The following is a 16,184-nucleotide window of genomic DNA, read 5'->3' on the forward strand; positions in this document are numbered from 1 at the left end:
CTGCCGCCGACGCCGCTGCCGTCGCCGTAGCAACTGCGGCGCCGGCGCCCCCGGAAGTGGCAGCGGCGGCGCTCGCACGTGGGCGGAAGTGGTGGGGCAGTGGTGGCAGCATGGCGCGGCGTGACTCCCTCTCTGATTCCGGCTCGGACTCGGAGGACTCCTCTCTTTCGGACTCGGAGGTGAGCCTGCGGTGGCGGGGCAGGGGCCGGGGCCCTGCGGTGAGGCCTCCCGCGGCCGCTGCGGTATAGGGCAGCCCGGCGGCGCGGCCTGACGGTGCCCTTCCCACAGCTGCAAGAGGCCTTCTTGAGGGGCGAGCTGAAGCCGGGGCTCAACGTGGTGCTCGAGGAGCGGCCGAAGCGGCGCAACGATGCGGTGAGCGGGGCCTGCGGGGCGGGTCGGTGCCGGGTGCGCGGCAGAAGAGCCTGCGCCAGTGCTGGGGCCCGGGGTGTCGGGGCAGGGCAGGCCTGGAGGGTGCCTGCCTTGGTGTGGGGATTTGGGGGGCAACACCTTGGAGGAGCGTTCCAGGGTGCACCTGGACATTCAGTCGGGGGGGGGGGGGGGGGGGGGCTGTTTTTTGCGGAGGTGTGCAGGGCTGTGCTTCTTTCGCAGGAAGGCCTGAAGCAGTGCCTGTCCGAATTCAGGAAGCATCTGGCTTGGGTGGAAAGGCTGGACGTGACTTTGGGCCAGGTCGTGGACCCCGTTTCACAGAGTGCTTCTAACAAAGACGCTGTTGACCCTGAGAATGATTTCCAGAGAGAAATGAGCTTGTAAGTGTCAAAAAGAGAGGTTTCTTGCAGGGTTTTGGCATAATGCTGCGTGCTTGGGTGTTGTGTTTTGCAGGTGTGCTGCTGACAGCCACACTGGCTGTCACTGTGGCACTCTTGGGCCACATTTGGTGGCTCTGAATGTTTTTAATGACAGTATATTTAACTTGTCACTGGAAAGAATTTCTTTCCTCACAGCAGACTTCCATCTTTTACTGAAAAGTTTATTTACAAAGTTCCTTGATTGCAGCACTGTGGTTTTAGCACAGGGTATGGCTTTTTCTTTGTGAATTTGCTTTGATGTTATTACAGTTCTCTTGTTTTGCCTTGCCTTTTATAATTCACCATACAAAACTGTAGCTGGAAACTAGGTAAATGTATATGTGCAAGATGTAAGCATTAATACTGTACTGGCACCTAAATTGCTTATAGTAGCATGGAATGTTGATACAATTCTGGATCAATGCTTGCTAGATCCCCGTATCTGCTAGCTTATGTGAGCAGAGTTCCTGTTGGTGTTGTGAGATGCCCAATGCCAGTGACAGAGCTGGTGCTGTGCTGTTTCCCCAGTTACCGGCAGGCGCAGGCAGCAGTCCTGGAAGCCCTACCAAGGCTGCATAAGCTCCAGGTTCCTACTAGAAGGCCAGATGATTACTTTGCAGAGATGGCCAAATCAGACCAACAAATGCAGAAGGTATGTTCAGTGAATAATGGCTCGCTGTCCTGTGTTATGTGCTGCTTTTAGCCTGTGTTAGGGATTGACTTGAAGGTGTGATGTGTGAATACTTCATCTCTGACAAGTGCCCGTGACAATGTTTGTGTTTGAAAGCTTGTTTGTGACAGGAATAGGTATTTCAGTGCAGTGTGTGGACTTCCATAACAGATTGGAACATAAAGCAGAAAAGCATATATTCTTTTCTACTATATTCTGTCCTGAATGTATTTAATATTAAAAATGGAGGCAAATTCTTCATACATGTAACAGTAGTAGTGAAGTTGGTCGTGTTTATGCTCTTTGTCCCAAGACTGCAGTCAACTGTGGCATTAACATGATACTTTTTACCTATTTAAGTATCACCCTTTGTTGATAGTCAGCCTGTTTTGGTTCTTTGTGATTTTGAACTGTGTTTTCACAGCTGAATTAATCTATCCTGGGTAGTAAGGCAGATTTGCATGGAAAATAATTTTGTGAACTTGCTTTTTGATTGTGATCTTTGTTCAAAATGGAAGCCTAACTCTTGTTTTAGTTTTGGAAAAGATACTACACTGTGTAAGTTAAATATACATGAGCTAGAAGCTAATTTGGAGGTTCATGGATGACTTGATCGCTGTTTTGCTGGCTGATAGACTACTCTTAGAAAAGAGGAATATTAATAATTAGGTTGTGCTGAGGCTTAAGTCAGTTCTGCACATTACTGTTCTTTTGGTGGCTTCTGTTGGAAGAACAGAGTTTTTATCTGTTAGTGGAGTCACAGACTGAAGCCAGATGGTCTGGGTTGAACTCGTCGTAATCCCTTGTAATGTGGCATCTTTATAGAAACGTTTATTAACAGGGAGGGAACGAAAAAGATGTGGCATGAAAGGATTGTTGACTCTTCTTCAGTGCTTTAAATGACAAGAAAGAAACTTTCAAATCTTCTACATAGACCTTAGTAAGCTGACAAGATGTGACAAGATACACTTATTTTTTGGTTCTGTTACAGCCCATTATAAGGCTCTGTCTTGTCTCTAGAGATTTTGGCTACAAATCAGTTCAGGAGGTTGTGTAATAACTGTTCCAGCCCTCAGCTGAAAGAATGTTGTGCCCTATAAAGCATTATCTGATTGAGAGATGTTTTACTTTTTTTACACTCATTAATAGTTCACATATAATTATTGATTTCAGGACTGCACAGCAATCATAAAATTCTCATATTTTCTTCTGCATTACTGATAAATGTTGTTTTTTCTGTTCCCCCAACAAGATTCGACAGAAGCTGAAGAGTAAACAGGAAGCAATGGAAAGGTCTGAGAAAGCGAAACAGCTCCGTGCAATGAGAAAATATGGCAAGAAGGTGAGGAGGAGCTACTGAAGTTATGTGTGGGACACTACTAAGGACAGCACTAATGTTCTGCTTCTAATCCCAGGTGCAAACTGAGATTCTGCAGAGAAGACAAAAGGAGAAAAAGAATATGCTGAATGCAGTTAAAAAATACCAGAAAGGTAAAGTTCTCAAAGAGAGCAAATGTGTAGTGGGAGCAGCAATGTATGAGCAAGTGTACGGCCATGTGATGTGTGGTGTCAATCTGTAGTGCTGGGCACTAAGCTTGAAAGACTGCAGCTGTGCAGAATTCTGTGCTAGTGAAAATCCTCCCAAGTAGCTGTTCTTCAATGAGGGTGACTTCTTACTATTACTTGCTTCGACTGAAAATTTGTATTTCCTGTGGTGGTAGCTGTCATGTCTTCGCTCTTGCAGGTTTGTCTGACAAGCTGGATTTCCTAGACGAAGAGCAGACGTCATCTCAGGGGAATAAAAAAGGCAATGCAAATCAACGAACAAAGAAAGGGTGAGACCAGAAAAGAAGGAAATTCAAATGCAGAATCTCTGGTTATTATTTTTTTTTTAGTTTTCTGGGGGATCGTTTTGTGGAAGGAGAAAGCTGTTGTGATTAACATTGAAACAAGTCCAAGGTGGTTTTCTGGACCCTACAGAGGAGGAAAACTGTGGCCAGAATGTAACGGAGACTGAAATGTGCTATTTTTTGCCTTTTCAGTAAGAGGGGAAAGGTTTATGATGGCTAATGGAAGTCTATCAGCAGATATATGTGTCTTCTTGGGTATTCCTGAGGAAAGGAATATAGGCCGTGATGCTGTTTGGTTGTTTTTCAGACCAAATGCCAAAAGACGATACAAGAATCAGAAGTTTGGTTTTGGTGGGAAGAAGAAAGGCTCCAAGTGGAACACACAGGAGAGTTTTAATGATGTATCCAGCTTCAGTTCAAAAGTGGCTCACAACAAGGGCCCAGGAAAAGGAGGAAAAAGAGGGAAAAAGGCCCTCAACGTAAGCAAAATGTTGCATGCAAATGATCTGAGTTGGCTTTGAAGCCAGTCCTGGTCTGGGAGGGAGAGCTGAGTATGTGAAGGGTGCCTCCAGCAATGGGAAGTGATACTGCCTGTCTTTCGGAGCTGAGCTTGATTCAGTTGCAGACAGAGTTGAGGATAGTGGTTTTGTATCTCAGCAGGGAAGTGAATGGGGGGAATTAGCAAGTAATATTTTTTGCTATCTGTGTCTCTAAATGTCCCTCTCCAGAGTTCTTGACAAGTATGCTCTGCAAGCTCTAGAGCTGGAAGGGATATTGAGGACACAGAAAGAAATATTGTCCTTTTTTTTTGCAGAAGAGACCTGGAAAGAGAGCAAGGCAGAAAATGAAGAGCCGGGCACGCTAAGAGGACTCTACTCCCAATGGGGTTTCTGTGTTTCAGTGTGTTGCAAGATGTGTTTCTGCTCTCATCAAGCAGCTAACCATGGAGCAAGCTGGGCGCTTCCAAGCGGCAAGAAGAAAAGTGGAAACTAGTGCCTTATCACTAATTTCTTCTTACTGCCTGTTTTGTGGAAGGATTGTTTTCTACTTAAACCTATGGTGTGTGAACACATTAAATGGTTTGCACAGAGCTAAGTCTAACTCATGTTTAGCTGTGTTACGAATGGTTGCTGATCCCTGCCCGTTGTTCCTTCTGTTCTGACAACTTTTTCCACAGCTACTGCTGACATGTACTTGGTAAACTTGAATCCTGGGTCATGTTGATGGTCAGAATAAGAAGTCTGAAGCCTGTCAACATATTGAAGTGGTTTTTAGACTATTTATATAGATGGGTTTGGAAACAGCAGCAAGGCAAATGCAGCAATCTTACAAACAGGTTTATTTCTGTAACTATTGTCAGGCCACAATTCTGGACAGACTGAGGTTCCCTCTTCCCTTTTCTCACATTTTCTCTTGGCAGAAACGTACCAGACTCACCTAATGACAAGCAGGGCCTAATATGTTAGATGTCAGTAACTGCTTCTAAGTTGTGTGGCATTGCCACTCTACTGCTGCAGGTTCTCAGACTGCTCCTCCCCATGGCTTGTGGCAGCCATTTATTTAGTGACCTCAGTTTTCCGGCGTGGGAAGTAGAATCTGCAATCGGTACGGTCCATAGGGACCTGGGAAGGAAAAATGATGAATAGTCATGTGTTCACTAGAAGTAGTAGTAGTCCCTCCTGAGAAGAGTGATACATGGTGTTCTTGCTGCTAAGAAATGCCCAAGTGACAAACAAATAGAATACTGTTTATTTGCGACTATACTGTTCACTGCTTCGTTATCGTAGAGCCTGGGGAAAAAGGAACACTATGAAAACAGCATCATGAGTCCTGACTCTCAATTTAACTTACTTCTCTACATACAAATTTAGTTGCCAACATGAATTTCCTGCCAGTCTAATCCTACCAGCAGTATCTGGAAGCGTAAAGCCCTGCTGGGGATGTCTGTCTAGCCTTGTCATGAGTAAGTAGTTTACCTGACGTACAGTATGAAAAGTTACAGAAGACTCTTCTCATCCTGGTTTTTCTCTTAACAAGCAAAAATTAATCAGGCCTTCATTTGCCTTTCTCGAAACAGAAATCTACAAAGTCAGTTATTGTCACAGCTATTCATTTGTCAAATATGGTTGATGTCTCAGCTTGTTAATAATTTCTCCTGTTTATTCACACTTCCCCAAATGAATCCTCACTGGTGTATTCTGCCTCAGGTATACTTAGCTGATTATTAATTTTATGGTTCTGCTTGCAATTTGGTTTTACAGCAGCACATTTCTTTTCATAGTACTTTCGTATGTCACTTCACATTGCTCACTACGCCATTTCTTGTGGCAGAAGGCTTTAATAAACACCCATGACTATGTATGTGGCATTTGGCAATGTGCTTGGGGTCAGCTGTGACTGTAGGTATTTCGCATGCAAGTTTCTCAGGGGGGTGTCTACTGTTTCTGTGTTCACAAGCCTATGCCATTGTGAAGAGTCAGCTTAGGTGTAAATTCTAAAAGAGTGTTGTCCATGAATAGCTGTGCTCATCATACTCATTCCTGTTTCCTGTGTTTGTCACAGATTACTTTCTTATGTGAATATATTCCACTGTGATGGGCTGAACCTCTCTGAATCCTGCAAAGATCTGAGTCCTTAAGCGCCTTACCAAAGGTTTTGTGTTCCAGCCAATTTCTTGACTTTCAGTTTGTGGCTCTGAATATTTCTTTGTTGGTTCCAGTGCTGCATGGTGAATAAGATTCAGAAACTTTTCTGTTGATTTAAGAGACACAAATACAAATGAAAGAAAGTATGTTTAAAAAACAGTTACCCATTGGGTGCATTAGGACATCTTAATGCTGTCCAAGTGGTAACAAGAAAGCCAAGGTTGGAGGCAACCTCTATGCTTCTGCAAATGGTGGTGTGATGGTGACGTTTCTGCTCAAATTTATCTGATGAAGTTTCTAGATTTGTCTGCCTATACTGTCCTGTTAATTCTATCATCCCTGTCTGCTGTATTGTAGCATGTTAATTTTCTTACACCACATTTAGTATCAACCAGCACTTCGTGTTATTTCTCATCTTTCTTGTTTGCCTGAGACCTGCTGCTTTCCCCTGTTTTGGTTTTTTCCTCTTCCGCCCCAGTCCTTGACTAGGGCAGGCCAATCTTAACTGGCTGTTAAGGTTTTTAGGCAAAATTGGCATGAATTGGAAAATAAGGGAGCACTTGCTGTAAGGGTTCCTGTTACTAATGCTCTAAAGTGAGACTTGGCAGCCGCTTAAGCAGTTGGTGGTTAGGTAGAATCTGCAACAACAGGCAACATGTATGTATAAAACATGTTTCTAGATTTTTATTTTTTTCTGAAAGAGGTTTAGATTCTCAGACAATTTTATAGTATAACTGAAACAAAAACATAATTACATGAATGCAAGTTTGTACTCGTAATGAAAATAGGAAAGGGCCTTAAACTGGAAAAAAAATGCCTTACATTTAACAAAAGCATAACTGAGTTTTACTTTCTTACACTGACACGGTGTTTCCACATGTCATTTTTTAGACTAATTGGAATTTTAAAATCCTATTTATTAGTAATTTTCTTATGTAATTATCACAAGCTGTTAAGAGATTTCTTACCATCTGCTGGCTCTTCTATATTATCATGCCATGACATAGGCTTCCTGGTGATAGTGTGAACTGGAAAGAAATTGTAGAGATGAATTACTTCAATGTGAACATAGCATCACAGCTAGGTAAGGCTGTCTGTCACTGCAGATGTTCTTTTTTGGTTATTCTCCAGTCTGGGCCCAGCTACTTCACTGAAGTTATAAAGGAAGAACAGCATGAGAACAGAACAAAGTGAGCCAGACTTTAAAAAGGGAAGGGGGTTAAGGATGCTAAAGGCACTACTGCTTTGTGCTCTGTGCATTCACCACAGCAAACTTCCACTCTGCCCAAGAGATGGCCCACAGAATGCTGAGTTTCAGGCTGTTACTTTCTTTTGGTTTTGGTTTATCGTAAAAGCTGTACCTGGTTGAATCTGTTGACATCACTCATCTGCCAGCACAGATTATGATATAACTGAATTGACAGATAGAAATCAGCCAGGGAATATGTTATAGCGCTGAGGCTACCTATGCTATCTGTAGTGTTTGCTCAGGATCCGTGGGTTCTGGATCCCAGATAGTTGCCTCACTAACCCTAACCCCAATGCACTGTCTAATCTGGGCAAATTTGTCATGCTGCCGATCTGCCTCTGAGGGTGCAGATTGTTCACTTAGGCAAAAGAAAAGCCCACGGGGTTGCTCCTTCCAGCTCTGCCCCTCTCACTGCCCTGTGCTGGCTTTCTCGGGTGAAGCTGCTTGTCTCTGACACGCAGCCTGTTTCTCCACGGCCTGCCCTGGCCTCACGCGGGCCGGCCGGTCCGCAAGCCTTCCCTCAGCCCCGCTCGGTGCTGTGCTCGTCTTGCCCTCGGGTCCTCGCACCAGTTCTCTGTGGCCTCCCGTGTGCCGCCTCACCTGGTTGGAGCGGATTCACGCTGTACTCTGTGTGCAGCCGCTGGTACTTCAGCTCCTTCCTCACCCGTTCGCACAGGAGCTGGTTCAGCCGCACTGGGTCCAGCGGCATGTTGTTAGCGCTGCGGGCGGCCATGGTCCCCTGGGGCTACGCAGCGTCCCGTAGGCTGGCAACGCCTCACGTGGTCCCCAGTGAGGCTGCTGATTGGTCTATATGGTGCTCCGCCTCTTTTACCGGTTCCCTTCCCGTTTCCCATTGGCCTCCGAGTTAAAGCCCCTGGCGCTGATTGGCGGCGGCAGCTCGCGGTGGGTTTGAACGGCCGATGCCGGCGGCGATAGCGGCAGCATGGAGGACGCGGAGCTGCGCTGCACTGTGGCCGTGGAGCAGCCGCTGCCAGGGGGACAGGCCCCCAGGCGCCGCGTGATGCGGGACGCGCTGGTGCTGCTGGGCCGCAACGAGCTGCGGCAGCCGGTGCTGCGGGTGGTCGCCGGCAGCGGCGGGGCGACGGCGGCGGCCCTGAGCTTCGTGCTGGCCGGTGAAGGCGTGCGGCTCTTCACGCGGTTCGCGGGTGAGGGTCGGGCGGCGGTGCGGGTGGGGCCGAGCGGCGCCCAGGTCCTCCTCTCCGACTGCCCCCCAGACACTCTGCGCCGCTTCCTCCGTCTCCTGCGGGTCAAGGTGGCAGCCGGACAGCGGGGCACTCCGCGCGTCCCCCGCCTGCTGGACCGGCCGCCGGCGGCCTTCGCCATCATCAGCCCGCTGCAGGAGCGGGACCTGCTGCGCGCCCCAGGCCGCCTCCGCGGGGGCGAAGCTCAGGGGGAGCCGCCGGTGGAGGTGAGTATTGGGGCGAGGGGCGTGGCCCCGCTTACCGGTTACGGTTACTGGCCCTGACCTCACGGTGCGCCGCTGCCTGTCCCGCAGGTTCCCCGCGCGGAAAGGCGGCCCTCAGCGAGGCTCTCGGCGGAGCAGGAGGCTGTGATGGGAGTTGTGAGGAGTGGGAAGAGTATCTTCTTCACTGGCTGCGCAGGTGAGGGGCCGGGCGGCTGTCACCGGTTGAAGCCCTCGGGCATCACCACTGACCTACTGCTTCTCTCTCCTCTCCTCCAAGGAACCGGGAAGTCATTCTTGCTGAAGAAGATTGTGGGCTCCCTCCCTCCGAAGACCACCTATGCTACAGCCAGCACAGGAGTGGCAGCTTGCCACATCGGTGGCACCACTCTCCATGCCTTTGCAGGTGATGATCTGCCTGACAGTGGGTCTGGGAGCTCTTGTTCCTTTCCTAAAGAATCGGGAGTTTCCCAAAGCTTTGCTTTCCTCTCTCCTGCTAGGGATCGGCTCCGGGAAGGCTCCGCTGGAGCAGTGTATTCAGCTGGCAGAGAGGCCTGGGGTGCGCCAGCACTGGCTGTCCTGCCAGCACTTGATTATTGATGAGATCTCAATGGTGGATGGCAAGTTCTTTGACAGGCTGGAGGCAGTAGCAAGGTGAGCAATTGTCAGGTCGAACAACTAACAGAAATGAATTTTACTAAATATCCCAGCTGCTCATGTGAATGGGTGTAAGACAACCACTGGCATAGGGCTGAAAAGAAGCATGAAATCATAGCCAGCATCTAGGCAGATCTTTATCTTTAGGTAGGTTTTGCTCATGTCCACATTCCCTGGGTTTCCATCTTTGGAGCCAAGTGTTATCTGCAGAGCCAAGTCCAGAATCCAACTGTCTGTGCTGTGCCCAGCAGTTCTGTCTCACAGAGAGGCAGCTGTAGTATAACAGCTACTAAAGAATCAAGTCTGGTAATGATGTCTGGGTGGGTAAGCAGAGCACGTTTAATGTCTTGTGGTAGCATTGCTTAATTATTTGAGGTTTACTGCTACAGCAGAGGAGAATAGGATCACCTTTTGCCGCAAGTGGTATATGTTTGAATATACTTACAAGCGAAGAAGTAACTTCCGAGACATGCCTATGTCCAGGAGGGCATTCAGAACTTCTCTCTTCCTTCCTTTTCAGGGCAGTCAGAAAACGGGATGAGCCTTTCGGAGGAATTCAGCTAATCATCTGTGGGGACTTCTTGCAGCTACCCCCAGTCTGCAAGGCTAATGAAGAAATCACGTTCTGCTTCCAGGTACAAAACTGTCCCTAAACTCTTTCTCATACTTCAAGTTTGCTTCTTTTATAACAAGAAAATAATTTACCAGGCAAAAAGCTGGAGGAAATGCATCCACATAAACATGGAGTTGACTGAAGTGCGGAGACAGACTGACAAGACCTTTGTCTCACTCCTGAGTGCAATCCGTTTAGGCAGGTGAGGAGAAATTAGTCTCTCTTTGTAATATCTGCTTCCTACTGATGGAGCAGAGGAAAGTGGATTGGTTACTTCTATGTGCTCTGTCAGGAATGCACGGCTGGGGGCAATAGCTATTAATCCTTCTGTTAATGTAAGGAGGCTTCATATATGCTCTAGTAAGGAAGAACCCTTTCTAGGGTTCCTTTCTGCAATTTCTGCTAGGAATTCAGTGGATCCCCACCTGGATGCTTACAGGGCAGAGCTGGTTCACACAGTGGCACAGCTCTCCCTCCATCTTTGTGTGTTTATCTCTCCCTATCCTCCTCCCTAGAGGCCTGGGGCTTGCACAGCCTGATCTAGCTGTGTGTAGCTTACTGCTTCTCATGACCTGTTCCCGATCACTTTAAGTAGTAATCCCTTTTTCCTGGTTACCAGGTGCACAGAGGAGGTTACTAGACAGCTGATGCAGACTGCTGATAACAGGTCTGAGCGTGATGGGATCCTGGCCACACGGCTCTGCACTCATAAAGATGATGTAGAAATAACTAATGAGAGACGCTTGCAACAGCTATCAGGTGAACTCCTTGGAGGAAACTGCTGGCTTTGGGGCTGAGCACTGAGTGGGTGCAATGGGGATACTGTGGTGCCAGGAGGAACCTGGTGCTGTGTCATGTGCAGCAGCATCAGCCTAAGCTGTGGGTGTTGGAATTGAGCTGTCTGGGGAAAAACTTCACAGCTTTTTGCTTAAAAATACACATTGTTACTTCTTGGTGTGTAATAAATAGCTCATTGCTTGCTGTGAGGTAGACTGGGTCATTTATTGCCTCCATACTCCTGGTTTTTGTTTCTCTAGCATCTTAGAAAGGCCATGCTCTACCCAGCCAGAGCTTGAATTAAAGGCTATTTCATTTCTGTTTCCCTGTCTGGCCCTAGGATTCCTAGTCCTCTGTGGAGATCTGTTGTTGGCTGCAAGTGAAACCGGTCACTTTCTCAAAATGGTGATTACTCAGTTCTTATTTACTGCTGGCTTTTGATCCACAAGCCTTCTCATGCTCTGGGAATTATGGTGGGAAGAGAGGCATAGTGAACTTTCTGCTGTTAGATGTGACAAGGTTTGTGTGAAGATGTCCTACCAGCAGAACACAATGGATGTTAAAAGAGGAACAGCTATTAGAAATAAACACTGAGCACCTTGTGATGCTGGGTACAGTGTGTTAAATGGTTGCAATTTGTTATGTTCTTCCTTAATAGGAGAAGTGCATGCTTTTGAGGCTTTGGACAGTGACCCGATGCTAGTGAAGTTAATTGATGCTCAATGTCCTGTGGGTGGTAGAGTTGAGCTAAAGCTTGGAGCTCAGGTAGGTGTGTGTGCGCATGTTTGTGAAAGCCTAAGAAAAATAAAGAATAGCAGATAAATGCATAGAGTAGACTGTGCAGAATCTGCGTTCTATACATTAGAATGGCTATGCCAGGGTGACAGATGACTCTATCTCAATATTTGTGTTCTTTCTGCTTTGAATCTTATTCATAGAATTAGTTTGATTTGAGTTGAGGTCTATGTCTTGTAGACAGTGGTGACTGCTATGACTTTGCATATTTCCAATTAGGTTTAGCTTTCAGTAAGCAGAGAGCAGGCAGTCCTTACCTGCAGTCTTGCCTTCAGGTACAGCAGCCCTCCTGACCTGAAAGGTTATAGCACAGCTTGCTAAATTTTGCAGGACTGGGCACATTACTGCGAACTAGGGCTGTTGGAATGGAAAGGATTGTGCCTAGCAGAAGCACTGTTTGCCTCAGGAAGTTATTCCTTAGATGTTTCCAGAATCTATGTCTAGGCTGGTTGATGTTGAGGGAAGGGCAATCTGTTCCCTGGACCTCAGCTCACAGCTGTGAGCAGAAGCAGCTCAAGTGAAGTGTTTGATGTTGCAGAATGATGTCGTTGGGAATCCTGGGAAGAAAGGCTGTGAAATAATTTCAGTCAAATTGGAGATGGTGCCCTAGCCTGCAATAGGATGATGTGGCTGTGGCCGTATCAGCCTGCTGTGCTTATGCCTCCTGGCTAGAACTTAGCTGCAGATGGCTGAATAGGCTATAAAGCCAGTGCACTAAGGGATTTTTCTTTTTCTCTGTAGGTGATGCTAGCTAAGAATCTGGATGTGTCTCAAGGGCTTGTGAATGGAGCACGAGGAGTTATTGTAGGATTTGAAAGTGAACAGAAAGGTAAGTAAGCTGTTTGATCTTTTGTTGAAGGAAAAGGGGGGGAACCCAAAATAACATCATTGACAGCTGATGACTTGTTAATTTTGTTTACTGCTTGGTAAGAATAATTTCAGAGAAAACAGCGAGGAAGTCTTTTCTGCAGTGAGAGGTTTTGGCTCTTATAAGCTGTGATGTCATGTGCTGTACCATTTGTAGCTATCTGTAGAGCCTCTTGTGTTTGCTTTCCTTTATTCTCTAGTTGTGTATGCTCATTTATGTTTCCTGTCTGTTCTGTTGAAGCAAGTCTTGGTGTGTTGCTTTTTCTTGTTTGTTTTACTTGGAGAGTGATGCTCTACTACCTGCAGCGTGTATTTTTCTTTGCACCTCAACTGATAAATTACCTGACTCCTGAATTTAATTCTGCTGCTTAAGTGGGTCCCAAAAGTAATTTCAGGACATCCTATTTACTGTGTGCAGGTTTAGCTGTTTTTGGTTGGATGTGTTTTTTGTTTGTTTCATTTGTTTCTGGTGTGAGATTTTTTTTTATTATCTAGTTAGTTTTTTTTTTTTTTAATGTACTTCTAAAATTCGTGAAAGACTGACATGGGGAAGGAGGAAAAACTTAAGTGGTGTTAGGCTGCTGGCTTTCTGGCAGTTGTGGGGCAGGAATACATCCCTGTTTCTTTCCTGCTTCTACTCCTACAGGGCTGCCTAAGGTGAGGTTCCTCTGTGGGATCACACAGGTCATAAAAATGGAGAAATGGGTCTTCAAAGGACCATCAGGGGTTCATCTGACTCGTCAACAGTTGCCTTTAAAATTAGCATGGGCCATTTCCATTCACAAGAGTCAGGTGAGTGTTTTTATCAGCTGTGCATAGACTTTTACACCATCATAAGCCTTATTTCATGGGTGAGCTTCCATTTCTGGTAAAACAAGAAGGGAAACTGACAGTGTCATTGTGGGGGTCCTCTAGAATATGTGTGTCTAGCTGCAGAGAAGGCAGCACATCTTCTGCTTGTGATACTTGTCTATAGGGTCAAGGGTGGGCTAGCAATACTGTTAAAGTTTCCATTAAGGTGCTGCCATCTACATAGTTGGTGTTAGACTCTCAAGCAGTGGTGTTTACCACTGTGGGCTTATCAGAGGTAGTGTTTCCCTGATAGTCATTAGCATGAGCGACCCTGAAGTTTGCAGTGTACATGAGCAAGCTGCAGGAGTCGCACCTGTGCATCCTTGGTGGTGTGCATTGTTGATTTTTCAGTGTAGCTAATAAAGTTCCTACATTTTCAGAAGGCTTCATACACTTGGAGATCTGTGAGTTTGTTCACATGCTGCTGTCTAAACCAGGCCATGCTGCAAATTCTGCTCCCTCCTGCAATGTCTCTGGGTGCAAACAGGGCTGGCCAGGCCTAACCCAAACTCTGTCTTGGATGCCTGAGGATTGCTTGGGAGTGGTGGCTGCTCCAGCTAAGTACTAGGAGTGAAAATAGCAGGATTCATTACATGGGACTTGTGGAGTTAGTTAGGTGACCCTACTGTCTGCTAGCAATTACTTGACAGTGGAAAACCATCATTTTCTTTGCAGTGATTCCCATCTTTTAGTCAGTTACACAGTCAAACAGGAGATTTCTTTTTTTTTTTTTTTTTTAATCAATCCTGTACACCAATGATGGTACCTTTGACAGACTCACGGGGCCGATTAGTGCTCATACAACACCGTGTTCTCTGTTTCTTCTGTAACAAACTTGTCTGTGTTCTTCTTTGATAGGGCATGTCTTTGGATTGTGTGGAAATCTCCTTGTCTCGTGTCTTTGAAAGTGGGCAGGCTTATGTAGCTCTCTCCCGAGCACGTAGCCTTGCAGGTCTCCGTGTTCTGGATTTTGACCCCAAAGTAGTGAGAGCCGATCCTTCTGTGTTGCAGTTCTATAGACAGCTGAGACGTCATCAACTCCTAACCCAGGTAAAGAAAAATATCTCGTGCTAGTGCAGCTAGGAGGAGAGACGTTTGCGCAGGGATGCTTCTTTTTCTTTTCCCAAAGGAAGATCATTCAAATTAAAACTTGTAGTAGAAGGAGAGATAAAACTGCAGAGAGGGAATGTGTTGGGGCAGCTCTTTGTGGCAAAATATCTATTGTAGTGTTGGGATTGTATAACACTGCCTGGCCCTGTGGGTAAAAGAGTTGGTTGAGATTCTTCGATCCTTCCCTTGGAGTAAGGACTGAAGGGGAAATGGGCACACAAGAAATCATGGGGAAATCTCCCCCTCCTCTGTTAATTTTTCTCTCTCTGCCCTCTCTTCCCGCTCCAGGATTCACTAAATGATAAGGAAAACTGAGAACTGGAAATGCAGCTGAGAATGCTCTTCTGGCTTCTGTTGAAGCATCAGCACAGACTGCTGAGTTGCAGCAATCATGCTATTGAGTATATTTGCTAACACAGATAAAGTCAAAGGAATTTTTTTTAGATGTTTGCTTCATTCAGCTGACTCTGGATGTGTAGAAATATCCTTGTCTCATGTCTTTGAAATCTGTGAGGCTTCTGCAGCTCCTTTCTGGGCCTACAGTCTTGAGCACTTCTGTGTCAGGGATGTAACACTAGCAAACAAAATGACTGATCAAGGTGTGCCTGAGGGACCTTCCCAAGGTTCTATCCTGTCTGCCTAGTTGTGTTTTATTCTCCACATATGTAGACTGAAACTTGTGTGACTTTCTTCGAGTATACAATGATTAAGAGATGGAAGGAGTGTGTTCTGTTTGTCTGGATGGATTGGACCTGTTCATAAGCACTGCTGGCACAAGGGAAAACATTGTATCTGGAATATGTACCTAATTCTCCTGCAAGTGAGGAGCTGCCAGGAACTGGACTACCACTTTATAGTATGCTGGGGTGTTCTTGCCTTCCAGATGCTTAATGGCAGGGTGCTTTGCATAACTTTTCCTCCACAAGCAGAACTGTAACAGTTATACATTGCCTATTATGCTGATACATAGCCTTTTTATTAGTCTGTTGCATGCAATAAGATACATTTTTTTATTTTTTTTAACCTTCTGAGATGAGCTGGCACTGTTTAAAAATGGGAGGAAGTCCTACATCTTATACCCATAATTATGGAACTACAAGAATCCTTAAGATGTATTACCCCATTAGATAGAAGAGAGTGAGAGGATATGAGTATTGGCAGGAGCCCCTTCTTGTTTAAACACATGAGGCTTTCTGAAACGGGAGGGAGTTTCTGCTGGAAACACTGTGTCTGACTAATAAGGTGGAAGTTGAATGTGCAATAGGGAATAGCCAAGGTCATGTGAAGTGAGCTGTAACTTCACCAGTTTCAGCAAAAACAGAGATGAGCAGAACTAACGTACCGTCCTTCTGAAGTAAAGGAGAAGCTTTGGTCTTGGACACATTGCTGAAAGCTTAAATAACTTGTGTATTTTTAAATGCTTAATGAACAGGAATAATGTAAAATATCAATATCCAGCTGGAACTCGCCTCTGCAGTTTGAGCAAATTGAAGGCCACTTCTTGGCAGCTACTGTTAAAGCCATGAAAGGATGTTGAATAGCCAGGGGGTAACATAACAGAAAACAAACTTTGGTAGGATTTCAAAGTGTATTTTTTAAGTGCTTTTTATTTTTTTTTTATTTTTTTTTTTCCCCCTGGGCTTGAGGGATAGAATTTTGAAGGAGGCAGCAGCAGAAGGCAGAAGTGTGAGAATTGTTCTGAGATGTTTACTCTAAGAAGGAGTTCTTAATATATAAATGCATTGCTTCTTCAAAGAAGTTTGTTGGGGAGCAGGTGCAAGTACCTGAATCTGGAGCTGCAGTCTGGAAGGTGAGAGCCTTCCCCTCACTGCAGGCTGTTCCTGGCATTACCTCTGCTCTTTCAGATTTT

General features: G+C 45.8%; 3 protein-coding genes across 5 annotated transcripts; 2 read left to right on the forward strand and 1 right to left on the reverse strand.

The window, feature by feature from the left end:
- The first annotated feature begins 47 nt into the window (after window positions 1-47).
- On the forward strand, window positions 48-4,416 carry EBNA1BP2 (EBNA1 binding protein 2). Its single transcript, XM_061451525.1, has 9 exons — window positions 48-179; window positions 289-372; window positions 610-767; window positions 1,335-1,458; window positions 2,729-2,818; window positions 2,892-2,967; window positions 3,221-3,311; window positions 3,634-3,805; window positions 4,141-4,416. Exons 1-9 carry the CDS (start codon window positions 111-113, stop codon window positions 4,189-4,191), a joined length of 915 nt encoding a protein of 304 aa, XP_061307509.1. The 5' UTR covers window positions 48-110; the 3' UTR covers window positions 4,192-4,416.
- A 226-nt stretch (window positions 4,417-4,642) lies between these two features.
- On the reverse strand, window positions 4,643-8,021 carry CFAP144 (cilia and flagella associated protein 144). Its single transcript, XM_061451526.1, has 4 exons — window positions 7,821-8,021; window positions 6,940-6,999; window positions 5,974-6,077; window positions 4,643-4,948 (listed from the first exon to the last, which is right to left on the reverse strand). The coding sequence occupies exons 1-4, from the start codon at window positions 7,951-7,953 to the stop codon at window positions 4,883-4,885; spliced, it is 363 nt and encodes a 120-aa protein (XP_061307510.1). The 5' UTR covers window positions 7,954-8,021; the 3' UTR covers window positions 4,643-4,882.
- A 142-nt stretch (window positions 8,022-8,163) lies between these two features.
- PIF1 (PIF1 5'-to-3' DNA helicase) lies at window positions 8,164-15,859 on the forward strand. Of its 3 annotated transcripts, XM_061451523.1 has the most exons (12): window positions 8,164-8,649; window positions 8,737-8,842; window positions 8,924-9,049; window positions 9,144-9,297; window positions 9,821-9,935; window positions 10,009-10,115; window positions 10,533-10,672; window positions 11,349-11,455; window positions 12,227-12,314; window positions 12,999-13,144; window positions 14,063-14,254; window positions 14,603-15,859. In XM_061451523.1, the coding sequence occupies exons 1-12, from the start codon at window positions 8,164-8,166 to the stop codon at window positions 14,627-14,629; spliced, it is 1,794 nt and encodes a 597-aa protein (XP_061307507.1). In that variant the 3' UTR covers window positions 14,630-15,859. The 3 variants fall into 3 exon arrangements, with proteins under 3 accessions (XP_061307507.1, XP_061307506.1, XP_061307508.1); XM_061451522.1 differs by having other exon boundaries at window positions 8,737-9,049; XM_061451524.1 differs by lacking the exons at window positions 12,999-13,144; window positions 14,603-15,859 and having other exon boundaries at window positions 14,063-14,248.
- The last annotated feature ends 325 nt before the right edge of the window (window positions 15,860-16,184 follow it).

Source organism: Pezoporus flaviventris, unplaced genomic scaffold (genome assembly GCF_033815535.1).
Source record: "Pezoporus flaviventris isolate CSIRO_AGI_PZ_B2104156 unplaced genomic scaffold, CSIRO_AGI_Pfla_v1 ptg000013l, whole genome shotgun sequence".
Classification (NCBI taxonomy): domain Eukaryota; kingdom Metazoa; phylum Chordata; class Aves; order Psittaciformes; family Psittacidae; genus Pezoporus; species Pezoporus flaviventris.

Coding starts and splice junctions, on each gene's coding strand:
- CFAP144 (XM_061451526.1), bottom strand. CDS start 7,953: ATGGCCGCCCGCAGCGCTAACAACATGCCGCTGGACCCAGTGCGGCTG. Junction 7,000..7,820: donor CGTGAATCCGCTCCAACCAG/GTGAGGCGGCAC, acceptor ATTTCTTTCCAG/TTCACACTATCACCAGGAAG. Junction 4,949..5,973: donor GCTGGAACACAAAACCTTTG/GTAAGGCGCTTA, acceptor TTTCCTTCCCAG/GTCCCTATGGACCGTACCGA.
- PIF1 (XM_061451522.1), top strand. CDS start 8,164: ATGGAGGACGCGGAGCTGCGCTGCACTGTGGCCGTGGAGCAGCCGCTG. Junction 9,298..9,820: donor AGGCTGGAGGCAGTAGCAAG/GTGAGCAATTGT, acceptor CTTCCTTTTCAG/GGCAGTCAGAAAACGGGATG. Junction 9,936..10,008: donor AAATCACGTTCTGCTTCCAG/GTACAAAACTGT, acceptor ATAATTTACCAG/GCAAAAAGCTGGAGGAAATG.
- EBNA1BP2 (XM_061451525.1), top strand. CDS start 111: ATGGCGCGGCGTGACTCCCTCTCTGATTCCGGCTCGGACTCGGAGGAC. Junction 180..288: donor CCTCTCTTTCGGACTCGGAG/GTGAGCCTGCGG, acceptor CCCTTCCCACAG/CTGCAAGAGGCCTTCTTGAG. Junction 373..609: donor CGAAGCGGCGCAACGATGCG/GTGAGCGGGGCC, acceptor CTTCTTTCGCAG/GAAGGCCTGAAGCAGTGCCT.